Source organism: Somniosus microcephalus, chromosome 8 (assembly GCF_052327205.1).
Source record: "Somniosus microcephalus isolate GS21.2 chromosome 8, FLI_Smic_1.0, whole genome shotgun sequence".
In the NCBI taxonomy this organism is placed as follows: Eukaryota; Metazoa; Chordata; class Chondrichthyes; order Squaliformes; family Somniosidae; genus Somniosus; species Somniosus microcephalus.
This window is the reverse complement of record NC_140994.1, coordinates 15,316,060-15,334,057: the sequence shown is the minus strand read 5'-3', so window position 1 is coordinate 15,334,057 and position 17,998 is coordinate 15,316,060. Positions and strand designations below refer to the sequence as shown.

Here is a 17,998-nt window from a genome sequence, read left to right as displayed (position 1 = left end):
AATCAGAGAGATGGAAAACTATTCTGTCACCAGCTTGTGGGACTGCCCCTGTCTCTCCTTCCCCAACTTCCGGAGCCACATCAGCCCCGACAATTTCCAGCACTCCTTCCTCCCAGGGGCTCAGGTGGGCTACTAAGGGTGGGCCTCCTCCAGTCCTGGCTCGCTCTCTATTGTTGTGAGCTCTCTTTTCCTGCAATGAGGGAGACAAGTGGAGTTTGAGACTGAAGGAGTGAGTGTAGAGATAGCATAGCATAGATACTTAGAGGGAGACAAAGATGGTGTGAGGCTGCAAGACCAAGGGCTCTCCCTGTGTGTTGTCAGTTGTGCTCAAAGCATCAGAGTGAGAGGGCTGCATGGTGGAATAGTTATGTGAATGTGAGCCTAGAGAGAGGGAATGGGTAAGGGTGCATGGATGTGACTGTGAAGTGGGATGTGGAGGAAGAGAGTGCTAAAGCTGAGTGCTGGTGGGGAAAGGCAATGGGGATCAGTTTGAGGGTGATGGAAACTTCATACTTACTTTTCCTGTACGGTGAAGGTCATGGAATCGTTTCCTACACTGTATCCAGGTTCTTCTGGTGACTCCCAGCGAGTTGACATCTGCTGACACCTGCATCCATGCAGCCTTGGTCTCAGTGGGAGGCCTCTTCCTCCCTGACCTAGGGAAGAGGACCTCCCTGTGGGCCCTCACCCCATCCAGTAATGCCTGCAGTGAAGCCTCGTCGAATTTGCTGCCAGCTCGGGGTCTGGCACGGGCCACAGCTGCTGCAGGCTCCTCTGCCATCCTGTGTGGTTCGTATGGAAGCCTGCAGAGGTTGCAATACTTGCTATAGACTTTAAAAGCACCACGAATGATGACATCATACTGTGGGGCTTTCTGACTGGAAATAGTCAATTAGCAAGGGTTCCCACACGCTGGAAATGAATTGGCCAATTGAGGGAAAATTGCATCAATCTGGCAGACCCATTTACATTCGTGTGGGAACCCCGACATTCGGGGAACCCGACAATTCCCCGCGCCTGCGGGAAAATCGACCCCATTGAGTTGGAGTGTGAGTTGGAGACACTCCGACACATAAGGAAAGGGGAGGAATTTCTGGACAGTTTTATCCAGAATACAATCGCACCCCAGAGGAAAGCACAGGTTCAGGAAAGGGAGGGTGTGACCGTTGGGGAGATGGGTAGTGGGGATTTAGGAGAGGTTGAGAAGGAGGTCCTGCAGACACTGGTCCTGTCCAACTGGTACGATGTACTCGCTACCTTTGAGGACAAAGAGAAAGACTGCAGGGAGGACAGCCACAATGCAGACCAAGGTACCGTGGCTCAGAAGGCTGTCCGGGGGGAGGGTGTGTTGTCTACCTGGTGTCAGAGTAAGGGATAGCTCATGATGGCTTGAGAGGAACTTGGAAAGGGAGGGTGGAAATCCAGTTGTCGTGGTTCATGTTGGAACAAACGACATGGGTAGGAACAGGGAGGAGGTCCTGCTGAAAGAGTATCAGGAGTTAGGATCTAAATTAAAAAGCAGGAACTTGAGGGTAATAATCTCTGGATTATTGCCTGAGCCACGTGCAAATTGGCATAGAAGCAGACAGATCAGGAGAATTAACATGTAGCTAAAGGGCTGGTGTGGGAAAGAGGGGTTCCTTTTCATGGGGCACTGGCACCAGTTCTGGGACAGGAAGGAGCTGTACCGATGGGACGGGCTCCACCTGAACCGGGATGGGACTCGTATCCTAGCAGAAAGGGTAAATAGGGAAGTGGCAAAGGCTTTAAACTAGAAAGATGAGGGGACGGATCTACAAGAAATGTAACCAGCCTAAATATAAACAAAACAGGAAAAGACAGCACAGGAAAGAAAGTAAGGAGGACATTCATGGCAAGGGAATAAATAGTTATAGAACAGAAGTCTAAAAAGATGGGTAAACATAAAGTGAGAGGGAATCCTATTAAAAATGAGTTAAACTGTCTACAGCAATGCACACAGTGTCCATAATAAAACAGGGGAGCTGGAGGCAATCATACGTTGTGAGGAACCAGACATAGTAGGGATTACTGAGACATGGCTACAGAAAAATCAGGACTGGGAATTAAACATTGCAGGGTATAACATATTTAGAAAAGATAGGGAGGTGTTTAAAATTATGAAAAATTTTGATAGAGTGGATACAGAGAGAATGGCCCCGATTTTCGGCTTGTGTGGGGAATGGTCGGATTTCCCCGAATGTGGGGTTTCTGACACACACAAAAAAGTGTCAGCCAGCTCCATGCAATTTTCCCTCAAGTGGCCAATTAATTCCCAGCATGTGGGAAGCCTTGCTAATTGTCCAATTAGAGTCAGAAATCCCCACAGTATGATGTCATCATTCGTGGTGCTTTCAAGGTCCATAGCAAGCACTGCATCCTCTGAAGGCTTCCAAACGAACCATACAGGATGGCAGAGGAGCCTGCAGCAGCTGTGGGCAGTGCCAGACCCCGAGCTGCCTCCAAATTCGACGAGGCTTCACTGCAGGCATTATTGGATGGGGTTAGGGCCCACAGGGAGGTCCTCTTCCCTAGGTCAGGGAGGAAGAGGCCTCCCACTGAAACCAATGCTGCATGGATGCAGGTGTCAGCAGATGCCAACTTGCTGGGAGTCACCAGAAGAACCTTGGCATTACATCTTTAACTCCTTCCTTAACTCCCCTACAGTACCATCCAGAGCCCCCGTCCTCACTGTGGAGGAGGAAGAGGCTGTGCAGCCAGACTCCTCAGAGGAAGCTCCAACCTCTGAGGGCACAGCGTCAGCAGAAGTAAGTGCACCCAGCACCAGCGCAGACACTCACACCTCTGGGGGACCTTCGGGGCATAGAGTAGTGTTGTCACCTGGTGTTTCACAGCTCACAGGTGAGCCTCAGCAGATTCTGGAGACAGGGACAGCAGTGGAGAGTCCTCGTCGGAGGGCGCAGGACTCTGCCAGCTCAGCTCAGCTGCGCTGCATGTCGACCCTCTGCCTCTGGGTCCATCCGCAAGAGAAGAGGTGATGGATCTCCATGCACAGATGCAGGAGTCTCTGGCAGGTTTTGTTTCCAGGGTCGCTGCGGGTGTGGAGCGAATGGAGAAGTCCATAGCGACCATGAGCAGAGCCTTTGTGGAGTCATTGGCGCATGAACGCATCACCATGGAAAGGTTGGCAACCTCCATGGAGGAGATAACTCGCCAGGGTACGGAAAACATGGTGAGTGCTGATAAGAGAATGACATCTCTTGAGGAGCGTTGGCCATCAGTTGAACAGAGAAACCAGATCTTCATGGAAGTCCTTCTGAGTAGGACTGCCAGTGCAGAAACGGGTCCCCATGGCCCCCTAAAGCGCAGCAAGGTGCTCTCAAGCCACTTCCAAGCGCTGGCCCCTCCTGGCCTGTGCAGCTTCAGGTGAGTGAGCAGCAGCCTGGTGCTCCTGGTGCTCATCCTGCTGTTCCTGGTTCTGCTGCTGCCGCCTCTGCTGCTGGAGATCCTCTAATGGCAAGAAGGGAAGGAAAAAAAGGCGTGCCATGCTTCTCGTAGATGCCTCCGCTGAGGAAGCGCTGAGTGAAGGGTGCCGAGAGGGGCTTCCCAGGAGCTCACATTGGAGAAGTGTGTGAGGCTCCAACTTTCCACAGCTGTGCCTAAGCCTTGAAGTAGCCCCAAGCCTTCAGCAACAAGGTCCTTCAACATACAAGTGCTGTCCCTTTAAATCGCAGCTTCTCCATTGACCTGCAGCTGACAGCAAGCAAGCCGGCAAGCTTCATGCCAGCTCTCAGCAGCGGGGTTCCCCGCAGGCGGGTTTCATGTGGGGAAAGCCCCAAAGTCGCAACGGCCCTGGAAAATCTACCTGAACGAGGTAATTATTGGTAATTAGTGTGCCGACGACCATCCCACCAGCGGCGGCTGGGACTGAAGTGGGGTGCGGGAAAACGGCGGTCCGAAAGTCGGACGGGGCGGGGAATCAGGAGCGGGGGGGTGGGGGGTGGTCCCGGCCCGCTTTTTTGCCAATTTTCGGCCCCCGGCCGCATGAAAAGCCGCCCGACGGCGGCCAGAAAATCGGGGCCAATGTTTCCACTTGTGGGGAAGAACATAACTAGAGGCCATCAATATAAGATGGTCACCAAGAAATCCAATAGGGAATTCAGAAGAAACTTCTTTACCCAGAGAGTGGTGAGAATGTGGAACTCGCTACCACAGGGAGTGGTTGAAGCGAATATTATGGATGCATTTAAGGGGAGGCTGGACAAGCATATCAGGGAGAAGGGAATAGAGGGTTATGCTGATAGATTTAGATGAGGAAAGACTGGAGGAGGCTCGTGTGGAGCATAAACGTCGGCATGGACTGGTTGGGCCGAATGGCCTGTGTCTGTGCCGTATATCCTATGTAATCCTATGCAATGATTGTTTCATGCAGGGAAAGGTGGAAGTTGAAATAAGCAAAGAAGCCTTGAAATTTGAAAATGGAGCTTTCACTTATTATGGAGTCCCTGCACTCTCAACTGCGGTTTCCTCAGGTAGCATTTTCTCTTTTTAACAAGTTTATAATACCATTTTAGAGCATTTATTTTAAGCTGTTTGTAGGAGTTGAGAGCATATTCTACCAGCTTCAAATGAGTTCCTACAACCATCATAGTTCATTTTGCTCGGCCTACTTGAACTCCATTTTAAGAAAGGGCATATTTCTAAGGATAAGGGGTAAGCCATTTAGGACAGAAATGAGGAGGAACTATGGGAGGCAGCGGAGACATCGGACAGCTTCAGCCAGCTGATGCGTTTAACGTGAGATCAGGTCAACCTTTGCTACAGTGTCTTGGTTCTATTTATATCTCTGTGGTTCTAACATCTGCCTGTTTACGTTGCAAAGTGAGTTGTTGATTAGATGCAGTCATTAAAATTTTTTTTTTTAAATCGGCTTTTAAAAGTCGGTAAGTACTGAAATGCAGGAAGTTGTCAACGCGCTTAATACGTTTTAAGCTGCACCTTTGTAATCGACACATATGGTGATGATAAATGGTTTGCGCCATTTGCCTGATTTAGGTGGTTGTCTGTGATAAGTGAGGGCGGTGTAAGTGGTGGGGACTGCATGTATCATATTGCTTCAGACTGTTTAAAATAAACTGATTAATGTCTGTTAAAATAACGGAGAGAGGAATCCCATATAAAGCTTGTATCCCATGGAATAATTTCAGAGCAGTAGTCCTTATTTGAAATTGTTTAAATCCATCCTTCAATATGTTTTTTAAAGAAATATTTATAGTTTCTTTTTAAAAGGAAAACCAACTTCATATTATTAAGACAATAAATAGACCAGCAACATTAGAAAAATAGGAAAAAGACTTTTCTGTATTGAACATTTAAATTGATTGATTTCTTTATTTTGAAATGAGTTACCATAATAGTAATGACTTCTGTATGTTATGTTGTATGTACTTTGTGAAAATATCTAGATAAATGTTTAACTATACACATAGCGATCTTTCATTTATGATACAGTTTCACGTTTTAATGTTGTAGAGGGAGAAGATTGGAAAGACTGTTTTTAAAGCCATTTTTCGTGTCACAATTAGAATATAATAGCAGCAATGGAGTTGAAGCTCCAGGAACTGGACCCCAGCTTTCCCCTTCTCTCCGAACCAATGTTTTCTGTAAGCTGTGCTTTTTTCTGCGCGGCCTGTTTCTTTTAATGTGCAGTCCCTTTAAATTTCTGTGCATGCCTGGTATTTACAATGGAAAAGCCGGTGAGTGGCCTGCGTGGGACCTTTCCCATTGCTGCGCAGCTTAGAGGGGACATTGCTCTGAACTCCAGGTCAATGGCCCTTGCCTACCCGCTTCCTCACGGGTACAGGCCTCAGCTCGGTTTCTCTTCCGCCTGCACGTATTGCAGCAGCTCCCAGACATGCCAGTACTAGTCACAGCTATGCAACAGTACCAGAAGATTATCTAGTTGTAGTAGAAGCGAATCCCGGCGAATCAACTCCCACAGCCTTTCTGCGTGACTGCCCCTCTCCCCGCACCAATCGCTCCAGTTCCAGACCTGAGTCGTACCCCATTTTTTGTTGCCTGCTTTGCACCCTTGGTTTCAGGGCTCCATAGGAGATGGGAGAAAAAAGAGAGAATGAGATATGCAGAGACAATGACATACAGAGAAAGAAAATGGATGAAGTATGCAGAGTCGGGTATCCCACCTGTTCTGCCTCCAAATGTGATGTCACGACAGGGGGCGGGGTGGAGGGTGGAAGGAGCACCCCCTGCTCTTCTCCGATAGAATTATTCAGAGGCCAGGAAATGGCATAAAACCCAGTGGTAACTAGTTCCATCCCAAAGTATAATTATTCTGCATCCAAAATGGGCTGGAATTTTTGGCCTTGCCTCTTAATCCTGACTAAGGAGGGATTGGTTTGCAGCAAAGTATTGTGCAGGAGAGTAAGGAAAAAGGCTTATTTTACCCAGAAAGTTACAAAACCGACTACAGGAAACTTGGCGATATCCGGCACCGACGGGACCGAGCTGCTGCCGATCTATCAAAACTTCCGGATAGACCAGCGCTAATGTTGAAGGATATGGAGGTTTTCATCTCCGTATCTGACAACAAACACTGTTGCTTAGCAACAGCTTGTAAACACTCGGCCCGTACCTTGGAAGCGTCTCTGAAGCTGTTGCTAAGCTACAGAGACGCTTTCCAGAGCCTGACTGTTTTATAAAAAAAAAAAAAAAAATGCTAGGGGAAGAAAAAAAACCTAACCAAAACGGCTGCTGATTTCTGCCGTTAGATCGAGGTTTCCGGACATACAACCTCTAGATAAACCAAAGTTTCCTGTATTCAACTTAATTTCGCCATCAGCAGATTCAAAATAAGTTATTCACCCTTTGTTACTGTAAAGGACCTGTATGATAGGTTATTGAGCAATGCTACTATTTCAGTCCTAATTCGTATGGTTCTTTGTATGTTTTAGTTCAATACTTACATTCATTTTAGTCTGTAAAAGCTTCTTGTGCTATTTGATTGAGAATCGTAGTAATCTTATACATAAAGTCCTGTATAGAGATTACTGCAATTGTTGTGATTGCTAACCTGGGTCCTGCACTGCCTTCAACAGCAGACTTCAGTAAAGGTGCAGAGCCTGGTTCTAGGAAAGACTGAAATCATTGAGCGAGAGACAGCCGTTCAAAAACATGAATCAAAATATTAAATGAAACTAAAATTATTAGTGACTATCCACATTATTCTTTTTTCATAGTCCCATTCCTAAAAGTGTAGTGTAAATAATGAAGAACAGTGAACGTATAGTGTATGTAGAGGAATCTTAATGTAAATTATGATTGGCCCTTTTCAATATGAGGTGAAGAGTGTACACTCATCATTATTGCCATGAAACTGGTATCTGCTGTAAGAATGTTGTTGCCTGGAGACACCCTAGGATAGTGTAAATTGTGTACTGTTACACTATTAATTTGGAGGGGAGAGAGGAGCAGATTCTTCCAAATGCTGAAAATCTTTAACAGCTCTGGATGGATGAATTCCGATGGGCTGAAGGACCTTCCTCATCCATAATTATCTTGTGAATGACTTGGTGCACGGGATCACATTATTTTGTGCTGGCTGCTAAGGGACAGCTAATTAAATGAAATTATTCATTGCTTGATCAGTAGCTGTGGGCCAATGGAGCAGAGCTACTCTAATTTTAACATCTTGCTGGGGTGTGCCTTTTCCGTGAAAACCTGTGCTGTCTGCGGAAATTTTAGTTCTGCACAAATCGCTGCATATTCTTCCATTGACTAACTATGGGAGTAGAAGAGGGCATCAGAAATTCCCACCTTCCTCACGCAGGATGCCATAAGCATGCTCACTTTACGTTCCTGTTATCTTCAATTAGGGAAGGGGGTACCAATGCATGTGACCTAATTACCACCCCCCCCCCCTCCATGTGAAATACTTTAAAATCATTTCATAAATCACTTGCCCAACTGCATAATTAAACAAAGTGCTATTTAAAGCTAATTGAAGATTTCCTTTGATAGCTTTTCTGCATTTATCCAGCAAGTAGCTGAGCCATTCAGATGAGAAAGACTCCAGATCTGATTCCCGGGCTACGCTGTATTAGCTGATCTCATCCAGGGCAGTACTTGGGCCACTGCCATTGGCATCCGCTCTCTGGGTTAGGAGAGAAAAATCAGTGCGGCTTTCTGCTTTTGATCAGATGAGGACTGGATTGGTCTCAGCTGTGATGTCTGCTACAGTCAGGTAGCCTGCTGATGCTCATTGTCGAGCCTTACACATGAATAATGACAACTTGGGCAAAGTACCAGAATGTGACTTGACACATTTGAAACCATTTTCTGGGAAGAAGCTAACAGCTTCGGGAGAAAATTGGAAACATGGCCTCTCGACATGATGCAGAATGATATTCCATAATCTCTGATGTTTAATGTTATTTGACTCCATGTCTAATAGAGAAGCTATATAGGACGCAGTGTGTATTATGTGGGATTCTTTCTAACTTTTTTCCTGTGGTTTTCAATGGCAGTCTAGTGTAGATATAAATAGCTCAGTTGGCAAATGTATCCAACTTGCATCAGAGGTGATAGCCATTGTGACTTTTTGCCGCATTTTGCTTTGATTGCTAGTAGGCCATCGTCTTCGTCTTCTAATGACATTTTATTTTTACTTAATGGGCATGCCTAAACTGCCCATTTCCCATTTTAGCCTCGTCATATCTTTGAGTTCCCTACAAATTTGATGTTGTGGGAGCTCGCTGCACACGGATAACAAATCAATAACATCATGCCCATTAGACCGAACACTGATTATGATCATCTTTTCTATGTCATTGATTGTAATAACCTAGCACAATAATGTATTCAAATTGGTTACAGTACTTTGTGCTACTTGCCTACAAGGTGGTTGTTTTAATTTTCCCAATTGAAAATTATACTGGAATGGAACAAGTTTTCACATGAGAAACACTTTTCAGTAGAGTTCACTTTGTACTTGAGCTGTTAACCTTTGCACTTCACCCCTGGTTCAGCCTCCTTGATTTGGGGTAACAGGTAAAAGGAGCAAGTTGCTATAAGGAACTTTTTTAAATGGGTCCACTTCTAAGGGGGTGATTTTGGCAATGGGGAGCTTTTGGAGGTAGGACTCCCACTTGTCGGGTTTCAGTCCCGCCTCCAACAACTTCTGGCCAACCCACACTATTTTCCCTTGATTGACCTTGTTAAGTCCGTCCAGCTTTCTTTTGCAGAAATGAGATGGTTGTTGCATTGGAGAATGCAGCGGCCGTCTGTCGTCTCCAACGCAGAGGTGCGAGACTCTCCGCATACCCACCGACTGAAGCCTGCAGGAAGAAACACAGGTAAGTACACTTTCACTAAGACTTTGTACTTACCTCAGATACTCAACTCTCCACACTTGCACCCGTCACTTACCTTCACAGCACACTTGCACCCCTGGCCCTTGCAGACCCACTACTCGCCTCACTGACCTGGCGGGTTTCGGAGCCTTCGGGAAGCCCGCACTTGTGAGGGCAAAAGGGGGATAGTTAATAGGCTTTAATCCCTTCCCACCTCCAAGGAGACGGGATCCGGCGCGGGACTGCTACCCGCCTCCTGGGAAGATGGCATGGAGGTGGGTTGGGCACCCTCCTCCAAATTCTGCCATTTTCCCGGCAATCCTGCCTCCATACCCGCCTCCCCAGGGCTGGCAAGATCGTGCCCTATGTGTTAGTCGTAAACACTTAAAGGAGTATTACTGGAGCAAATGTGCTATTGGAGGATATTCCTCTCACCCTACATACTTCCAATGCAATCCTCAATTGAAACCATTGCACATATTGCTCAACAAAGGAGCCCTTCAAAAGAATTAGTTCTGAAATAAAACTCAGCAGCAGCTTTTTATGTAAAGCTAACTGCTTACAATTCTTACACGATAGCAAAATACTGCGGATGCTGGAAATCCGAAATAACAACAGAAAACGTTGGAAAAACTCAGCAGGCCAGGCAACATCCGTGGTCATCTGGAGCCATTGTTTGTCTCTTTACCTGTCCTATTACCATCTCGTCTCACCTTGAATATCTCTTAATGTCTCTTCTTTCATCCCCTCCCCCATTTCCCAGCCCCCCAAATTGCCTTTTAACGTTGACTCTGTTTCTCTCTCCACAGATGTTGCCTGGCCTGCTGAGTTTTTCCAGCATTTTCTGTTGCCTTTTAATCTGTTTCATTTCCTGCCTTTTTTTCTCAGTTCTGTAGAAGGGTTTCGACCCGAAACGTTGACACTGTTTCTCTCTCCGCGGATGTTGCCTGGCCTGCTGAGTTTTTCCAGCGTTTTCTGTTGTTATTTTGCTTACAATTCTTAATACTTTTTGGGCAGTTTTCTTCCTTTTCCTCTTTTGAAGATATTGATGCCTCTTGTGATATAGTTCCGCAAGAGTCCTCCAGTACTTCATGAATAGGGGGCGCTCTTCAAGTGTGAAATTACACATTGAATGTTAGCAGGCTATTTTACCGTGGCAGGGCATCACAGCCAAGCTGTCCCCACATGATGTCCATATGGGGATCATTGGATAGCAATATGGAGTGAGAACTCCTGGCTGACTGTTCCATCCTTGGTCTAGGAGCACCAAAGCCAATTATAGCACCCCAGCCGTCATCCCGGTAGAGACTGAGAATAAAATCTGTGACCACCTGGTCTGTATGGAAAAATCCCAAGATCTTTTCCAGTACACTTAGGTTTAGCATTACTGTCACGTCCTGTGCATATACAAAGCAAAATGACTGTGAATACTGTAAATCTGAAATAAAAACACAAAATGCTGGTGAAACACAGCAGGTCCATTGGAGTCTGAGAAATGACGAAGCGTCTGCACCCAAAATGTTATCCTATCTTTTCAGGCGCTCACAGACTTATTGGGCTGGATTTTGTCAATGGGGAGCTTTTGGAGGCGGGACTCCCACTTTTTGGGTTGTAGTCCCGCCTCCATCGACTTGTGGCCAACCCACACTATTTTCCCTTGATTGACCTTGTTAAGCCAGCCCAGCGGGCTCAGCAGGCCAATTAAGGGACAGCTGGTTACTGGTGACGTCAGCGATTGACATTTCATCTGTCAAGAGCTTTTGACAGATGAAAAATCAGCATTTGACAGTTCTGTGAAGCGGTCAAACACTGACAATCTGTCTTCTAACTTGAGTCCTTCTACTCGGACTCAGTTAGAGATCGCTCCAGACCAGAAAGCAGAGGCTGCAGCTTTTGACAGTTCAGCGGCCATTCTGCTTTCTGTGCCGGTGAGCTGAGGGACTCCCGAGAACTGAAGGGAGGAAGCCTGCAGGAGAAAGTAAAGGTAAGTAAAACTTATTAAAACACTTTACACTTACCTCACACACTTACCTCTGCACACATGCACCCATCATTCACCTACATAACGGACATCTCGACCCCTCCAACCCCTGCAGACCGACGGTCCGCCTCGCTAACTTGGCGTGGTTCAGAGCCGTCGGACAGCCCACACTTAAGGGCTAAAAATAGGGATTAGGCAAAAAACTGGCAGTTAATTGGCACTAATCCCCTTCCCGCCTCGGGGAGGCGGCTCCCAGCACAGGTCGGGTACCTGCCTCCTGGGACATTGGCATGGAGGCAGGTTGGGGGCGGGATGGGTTCCTGCCCCCCGATTCTGCAATTTTCCCACCACTCCCGCCTCCAAACCCGCCTCCTCGGGGCTTGGAAAATCGAGCCCATTGTGTATTGCCAGCATTTTCTGTCTTGCTTTTATAACATTTTGCACTTTGCAGTGTAAATTAATGCAACAAATCTGTAGTTTCTGACCTCACCCTATGGCCACATGGAGGTGAACCTCTTGCAGAATGCTCCAGCTGTTGCTGCAATCACTCACACAGCAGCACTAATCTAATTAATAGTCACTGAAAGACTTGCAAATTATTTTTAGATTTTTTTTTACTGGGCATTCCATTTTCATGAAGAAACATTTGACCAACCATGTTTACAATCACAATTCTGCCAAACTGCATCACATTTTTGTAGGTAACGTATTAAAAAAGGATTGCTCTTTCTCCTCAAATACTGTAAATAGAATAATTTTCCCATGGCCATACTATCATGCCTGTCCTTCATTGCAAAAATTTGATGGTTGCATTTATTGTCAAATTGTTCGAAAAAGGCCAGGCACAAAACTAAAGCTGTGCAAACTTCCATTAAGCTTAATTTCAGAAAAATGTTATCACATGGAACTTAGCTGATTTACAGTACTTTATCATGAAGCTGGTACCCCAAAACACAAGGGTACATTTTGTAGTTTCAATGTTTGGACAATCACCTACAATTGTGCGATACTGCCAGCTGTGCAAGACCACACCAAACGATGGGACCTCACAAAGCTTACCTCATGTTTTAACTTAATTACTGGACGGCAATCTAAATTTTAAGTTTGAATGTGTGTTGGTTAGAGCAAGCATATATTTAAATTCTGACAATACCATTGCCTTGCCACTTCGAAGGTACATGAATTTCCATCACCCTTGGCATCACCTGGAGCAGTGTCACTTGAATCCTGCAATCATTACACGAGCGGCAAAAGTCCATATTCAATGGGCAGGACGATTGCACAACAGGGGAGTTGGGGTCGCAGTGGTGTCCCTGCGTGATTTAACTTAACAACCACTAATGAATTACTGCAGACAGTTCTTCTTAACACTGTTGATGAGTATGAAGATCATCATAATTTATTGAGACATTTCCTTTCTCTCTTGAGATGTTCCCAAATTAGAAAAGAACTGGACTGGTGCCTGAGGGAGAGGGACAGAGTGATCTCCTGGACGAGTTTCGATCGCCTAGATGGGTCGGAGAGGAATTTCCCAGATTTTTTCTCCCAAATTGGCCATTGGGTTTTTTATCTGGTTTTTCGCCTCTCCCAGGAGATCACATGGGTTCGGGTGGGATGGAGAGTGATAGTAGACTTGAGGTTAGGATCAGATCAGCCATGATCTTATTGAATGGTGGAGCAGGCTCGAGGGGCCGATTGGCCTACTCCTGCTCCTATTTCTTATGTTCTTACGCCTCTTTACCTGTCCTTTTTTTATTTTCTCCTTCTCTCTCCCTCTCCCCCCTTCCCCTTTCTCTCTAAGGCAACCACAGCCTTTGACTTTCCCCAAATTGCATCCAAATTTTTATTCTCTGCTATACAAAGTTTGTTTATTTGCAGTCTTTCTCTGCATCTTGCTTTAACTCACAATCTCAATCTCTTGCAAATGCACCTTTTATTACTCACGTTGTCTCCTGTACAGTTCACATTACTAACTTTGCATTTACTTGTTAAAGCTACACTATTCCGTCACCGGCTTCAATCTACCTTCCTATTATGATATGAGTCACCAAATTGCTGCTATATTTTTGATGACGCCATTTTGAACCATTTTCACGTTTCCTACATTGCTCTGAGATTAATAGCAGACTATCCATTAAATGGTCATTTGGTTCTGCTCAGTATTATGGCTGCTATTGGTCACTGCTGCAGACGCAGAGTTACGCAGACTGACCGAGCAAGTAACAGCAAATCATTTCTGACCAGGGTGTTTAAAATAAAAAATTGTTTGAGTTGAAATTGCGCTGTGGAATATTAGTAACAAACACGTGCTTTCATATGAAATTCCTTAGTTTGCTATTTCAATAAAGGTGTTAATCCTTTTATTTAATCTAATTATTTAAATGAGTTAACACCTTTCATTAAACAGCAGAAGAGGAAATTTGTATTAAGTCATTCGCTAATAGTATCACACCGTGCGCTTCGCGCTCTTATTTCTGTAACAAATGCAAACACCAGAAAATCAATAAATTACAAAATAAAAATGTATTTTATAAATTATAGGCATGTTACGTTGCAGAAGTCCTGCAGTTTTTGAATGTATGAAGTGGGTAGAATGTTTTTGGTTAGCTGCCAATGATTTTATTCGATGCTAGTCGATCTCTTGGATTATAAGCAGTCTCGACAGTTATTAATTTTCTGTTGTACCAAGACCCAAGGCACAGCAGTATCAGCGGATAGCCAATTACATGCATATGAAAGCGCTTCACCTTGCTGGGAGGGGGCCCAAGGAGCAGGTTTAGGGGCAGTCCTTGCATCTACGAATGCTTTCTGGGGGGTTTTTCAACCAGGTTCCAATTGATCGCACATGCAAGGCTGCCACATGGACCAGTCCTCTCACATTATTGTCTAGATTTAACTGCAGTACACATCACTTTTGGCATGTTGGTGATGTTACAGCACTTAACGGGGGTCCCTTCTCCTAAATTTGTACTACAGGAAACTTTGTGATATCCGGCACCGACAGGACCGAGCTGTTGCCGTCCCATCAAAACTGCCGGACAAACCAGCGCTAATGTTGAAACATATGGAGCTTATCTGGCAACAAACCCTTAGCAACAGCTTCTAAACAGTTGGCCGTACCTTGCAAGCGTCTCTGTAGCTTAGCAACAGCTTCAGCGAGACCTTGCAGAGCCTGACTGGTTAAAAAAAAAAAGCAACGAAAAGAAAAAAAACCTACGAAAAGAACCTAACGAAACGGCTCCTGATTTTTGCCGGTGGATCGAGCATTCCGGACAGTTAACCTCCGGATAAACCAAAGTTTCCTGTACTTTGCTCCTACATAACAGTGATTACACTTCAAAAATAATTAATTGGAAGTGAAGTGCTTTGGGATGTCTTGAGGGCGTGATGAGACATGTTCTCGCTCTCTTGAAATAACCTTGTTAAGTTGCTGCAGTGCCTTCCTGTAGATCGTACATACTGTAGCCGTAGTTTGTTGGTGATGGGGTGGATATTGAGTCCAGTGGCAGGAGCGCCGATGAAGAAAACCGCTCTGTCCTAGGTGGTGTCAAGCTGCTTGATGGCTGCACCCATCCAGGTGAGTGGTGAGTATTCCATCACTCCTGACGAGCCTTCTAGATGGTGGAGCGGCTTTGAGGAGTCGGGAGGTGAGCCACTTGCCACAGAGTATGCAGCCTCTGTCCTGCTCTTGTAGCACGCTGTTGATATAACTGGTCCAGTTAAGGTTCTAGTCCGTGGGGAGCCCCAAGATATTGGGCCATAATTTGCTTTCAAAATAATGTTGAGGCTAATGGCACTCACCGTTATTTATGCGCAAATGATACAGCAACTTCAGGTGAGGGGCAGATGCATGGTTAAACACAAATATCCAAAAGTTTTGACATTGAATTCACCCACTCTAATTTACACTTCCTTCTCAGTCCTTGCGCTGTTTATTTCTCAATCTGATTGGTTAAGGGGCAACACAGTTACTTGCCCTGTTCACTCAGCTCCCAGATGCCCTGTTTTCCTGTGACGTTATCAGCTTGCACTTTCAGCAACATGCCACGCGAAAAATTAAAAATCTAAACATGCAAAGACATGTCTAACTAGCGGCAGACGCCGTTAGCTGCCCCACTACAGCAAATTATGGCCTATTGATAGTGGGGGCAACTCAGTGATGGTGACGTCGTTGAAGGTTGGGGGAGATGTCTGGGCTTTTTCTCTTGTTCATGCAGCATGGACTGCTTCATTATCATAGGAATTGTGAATAGCGCAATGAATGCCACCAAATCAGCAGCGAACAGCGCCACTGCTGACCTTGTGATGCAGGGAAGGCCATTGATGAAGCAGTTGAAGATGGTTGGGCTGGGGCCGAGGCCTCCTGCAGTGATATCCTGGGCTGTAATGATTGGTCTCCAACAACCATGACCATCTTCCTTTATGTCAGGTATGACTCCAGCACCATTTAATTTTAAACTAAAGCTAAACTAACTTAATTAACTACTTATCGCTAAGGAGAGGTGAGGATAGCTGTCCTCAAAAGTAAGGCAGCATTTGACTGACTATGGCACCAAGGAGCCCTAGCAAAACTGAGGCCAATAAGGAAAACTTGATTATTTAAGGGGCCTAATGCTAGTTATTTAAGTTTTAGCTTGGCTTCAGTTTAAAATTAAAAGGTGCTGTTATGCAGGATGTAGAGCTTTTTGTGTTGTGGGAGTAGGAGTCCTTCTGTACCACTGCCATATACAGTGTCATGATGACACTTTTATATGCATACAGGAAACTTTTTTTTATCCGGGACCGGCGTGGTGCCGGTTTATCAAGAAGTCCAGATTACAGAGAGGTATAGTAAAAGGTACGAGAGCCCCGTACACGGCCACAGATCCAGGCTTCCCTGTTGCTTAGTAACAGGTGCAGGAACCCCGGCCACAGACCAAGCGTCCCTGTTGCATAGCAACAGGTGCAGGAACCGCGGTTACATGGCCACAGATCCAGGAACGGCCACTAATATGAAGTAAAACTTACCTGAATCTACTCCTGAATTTTGCCGGTTAACAGAGATTTCCGGTTATTTAGGTGCCGGTAAATCGAGAGTTTCCTGTAGTTAGAATGAGGTTTCCTCAAAACTCAAGCTAGGCTATGCTCCTACAGCATATGATGGATAAATAGTCACAGAATGAAGAAGGTAGTTAATCTACCTACCTATATTCAAAGGGTTGAGCAGAGGGGGGGGGGGGGGAAAGAAGGAAATAAGTGTTTGGAGGAACAGACACTGGGAACATCACGCAGTTCAGGCCAGTCTGTGTATTTGATTGAATGAATCTGTTCGGCAGCAGTAAAAAAGGAAAAGGGGCTTCCATGTCTGCGGGTTATAGTGAGATGTGATGGCGCAGTGTATTGGACCCCTCATGCACTGTGCCATGGAATGGTAGGCTGTTGGTTTGCAACTGTGATCTTTCACCTGGCAACAATCTTATCCATGTTATTGTGTGGAGCTGGTGAATGGAAGCCAGGTTCCTTCAGTGCCTCCCAATCTCTTCCCACCCCCACTCCCCCCCCACCCCAGTTTTGGATGACGAGAGGGAAAATCGGAGAATCACACTAGGCCACTCTCCCACATGTCTTTCAAGGTCTGGGAACAGGTCACCCGCCTGTCCTCAACCAGAGATGGTGCATTCTGTGGGGAAACCCAAGGAAAGAGATGAAAAGAATACATCGTCAAATGATTTTGTTAAAAGTCTTATCCCGCAATAAATGAGATTAAAAAAAAAAAATTAAACAACTCTACCAGAATGAGGTATTTCTCAAATCTTTGCATTAGACATTTAATGGAGTATGTTTGTCAGGATAAATATGGTTTCTATCATGTTTTAATGAGTATTTGGCTTGCATGAACTGTGATTACAGTACTAACTTTTTTCTTTGTCTGTGTGACCCTAAAACATTTCCTTCCTTTCTACCTTGTCTTTGTGTAGTGCCCGTTTCTGTGTCTCGAACCTTTGCTTTCAGCAGAGGCGAATCTCTTGCTGGGTCCCCAGGTAATTTTCTGTGGCTTCATTACATAATTGTATTCTTCCTAGATAGATTCAAAAATATTTCTATGTCTGACATACACACAAATCGCATTTATCTACATCCAACTTCACCAAATTCCCTCTCCACACAATTTCACTGTCTCGTTTCATGTTTTCTATCTTTTATCTGTAATCATTTTTGTTTGTCTCTTTCCACCTGATAATTTTGCACATTTTTCCATTTCTGCTTTTCATACTTTCGCCCATTATCTTTGTCTCTTGTCCTTGCTTAACTTTCATGAATGTCGACTTTTTGCCCTGAGATTCCTGGGGTTGGAGAGGCTGCAAGTTCCATTTACACCCAAGGGGATCCTGGAATATGGACTGGATCGCGGCTCTTCCAGGATGTCACCCTGTTTAGACCAGACTGTCAAATTTTGGTCAAGGGGCTGTGGGTGGATCTTCTGCCTGTGACCGTCCGGTTAAGGAGGCAAATTGGGGGGGGGGGGGGGGGGGGAGTTCTCGCACTTCTCTCTCACTCTTGTAAGACCTTAGCAGAACTCACACCAGTTGAGACATGATACGAGCCCTTTTGAGGCCTTCTGAAGCTCCAAAACCTTTAATAGATCCTGGAGGCGATCAATTACCTTCTCTAGTTGGAGTGTCTCTAGTGA

General features: G+C 45.4%; 1 protein-coding gene across 10 annotated transcripts in view; it reads left to right on the top strand.

Moving 5' to 3' along the window:
• The window catches only part of LOC147113335 (metal transporter CNNM4-like), a 122,688-nt gene that overhangs the window by 60,955 nt on the left and 43,735 nt on the right, over nucleotides 1-17,998 (top strand). For 6 of the 10 annotated variants that reach the window (XR_015079178.1, XM_085994276.1, XM_085994272.1 and 3 more), the window contains exons 5-6: nucleotides 4,412-4,511; nucleotides 17,286-17,348. The exons of 2 other annotated variants lie outside the window; for them this stretch is intronic. Coding sequence is in view for 7 of the 8 variants with exons in the window: in XM_085994276.1 (XP_085850402.1) it covers nucleotides 4,412-4,511; nucleotides 17,286-17,348 (163 nt within the window). In the remaining variant the exon portion in view is untranslated. The remainder of the gene's footprint in view (nucleotides 1-4,411; nucleotides 4,512-17,285; nucleotides 17,349-17,998) is intronic. 2 more of the 10 variants (XM_085994274.1, XM_085994271.1) reach the window with 1 other exon arrangement.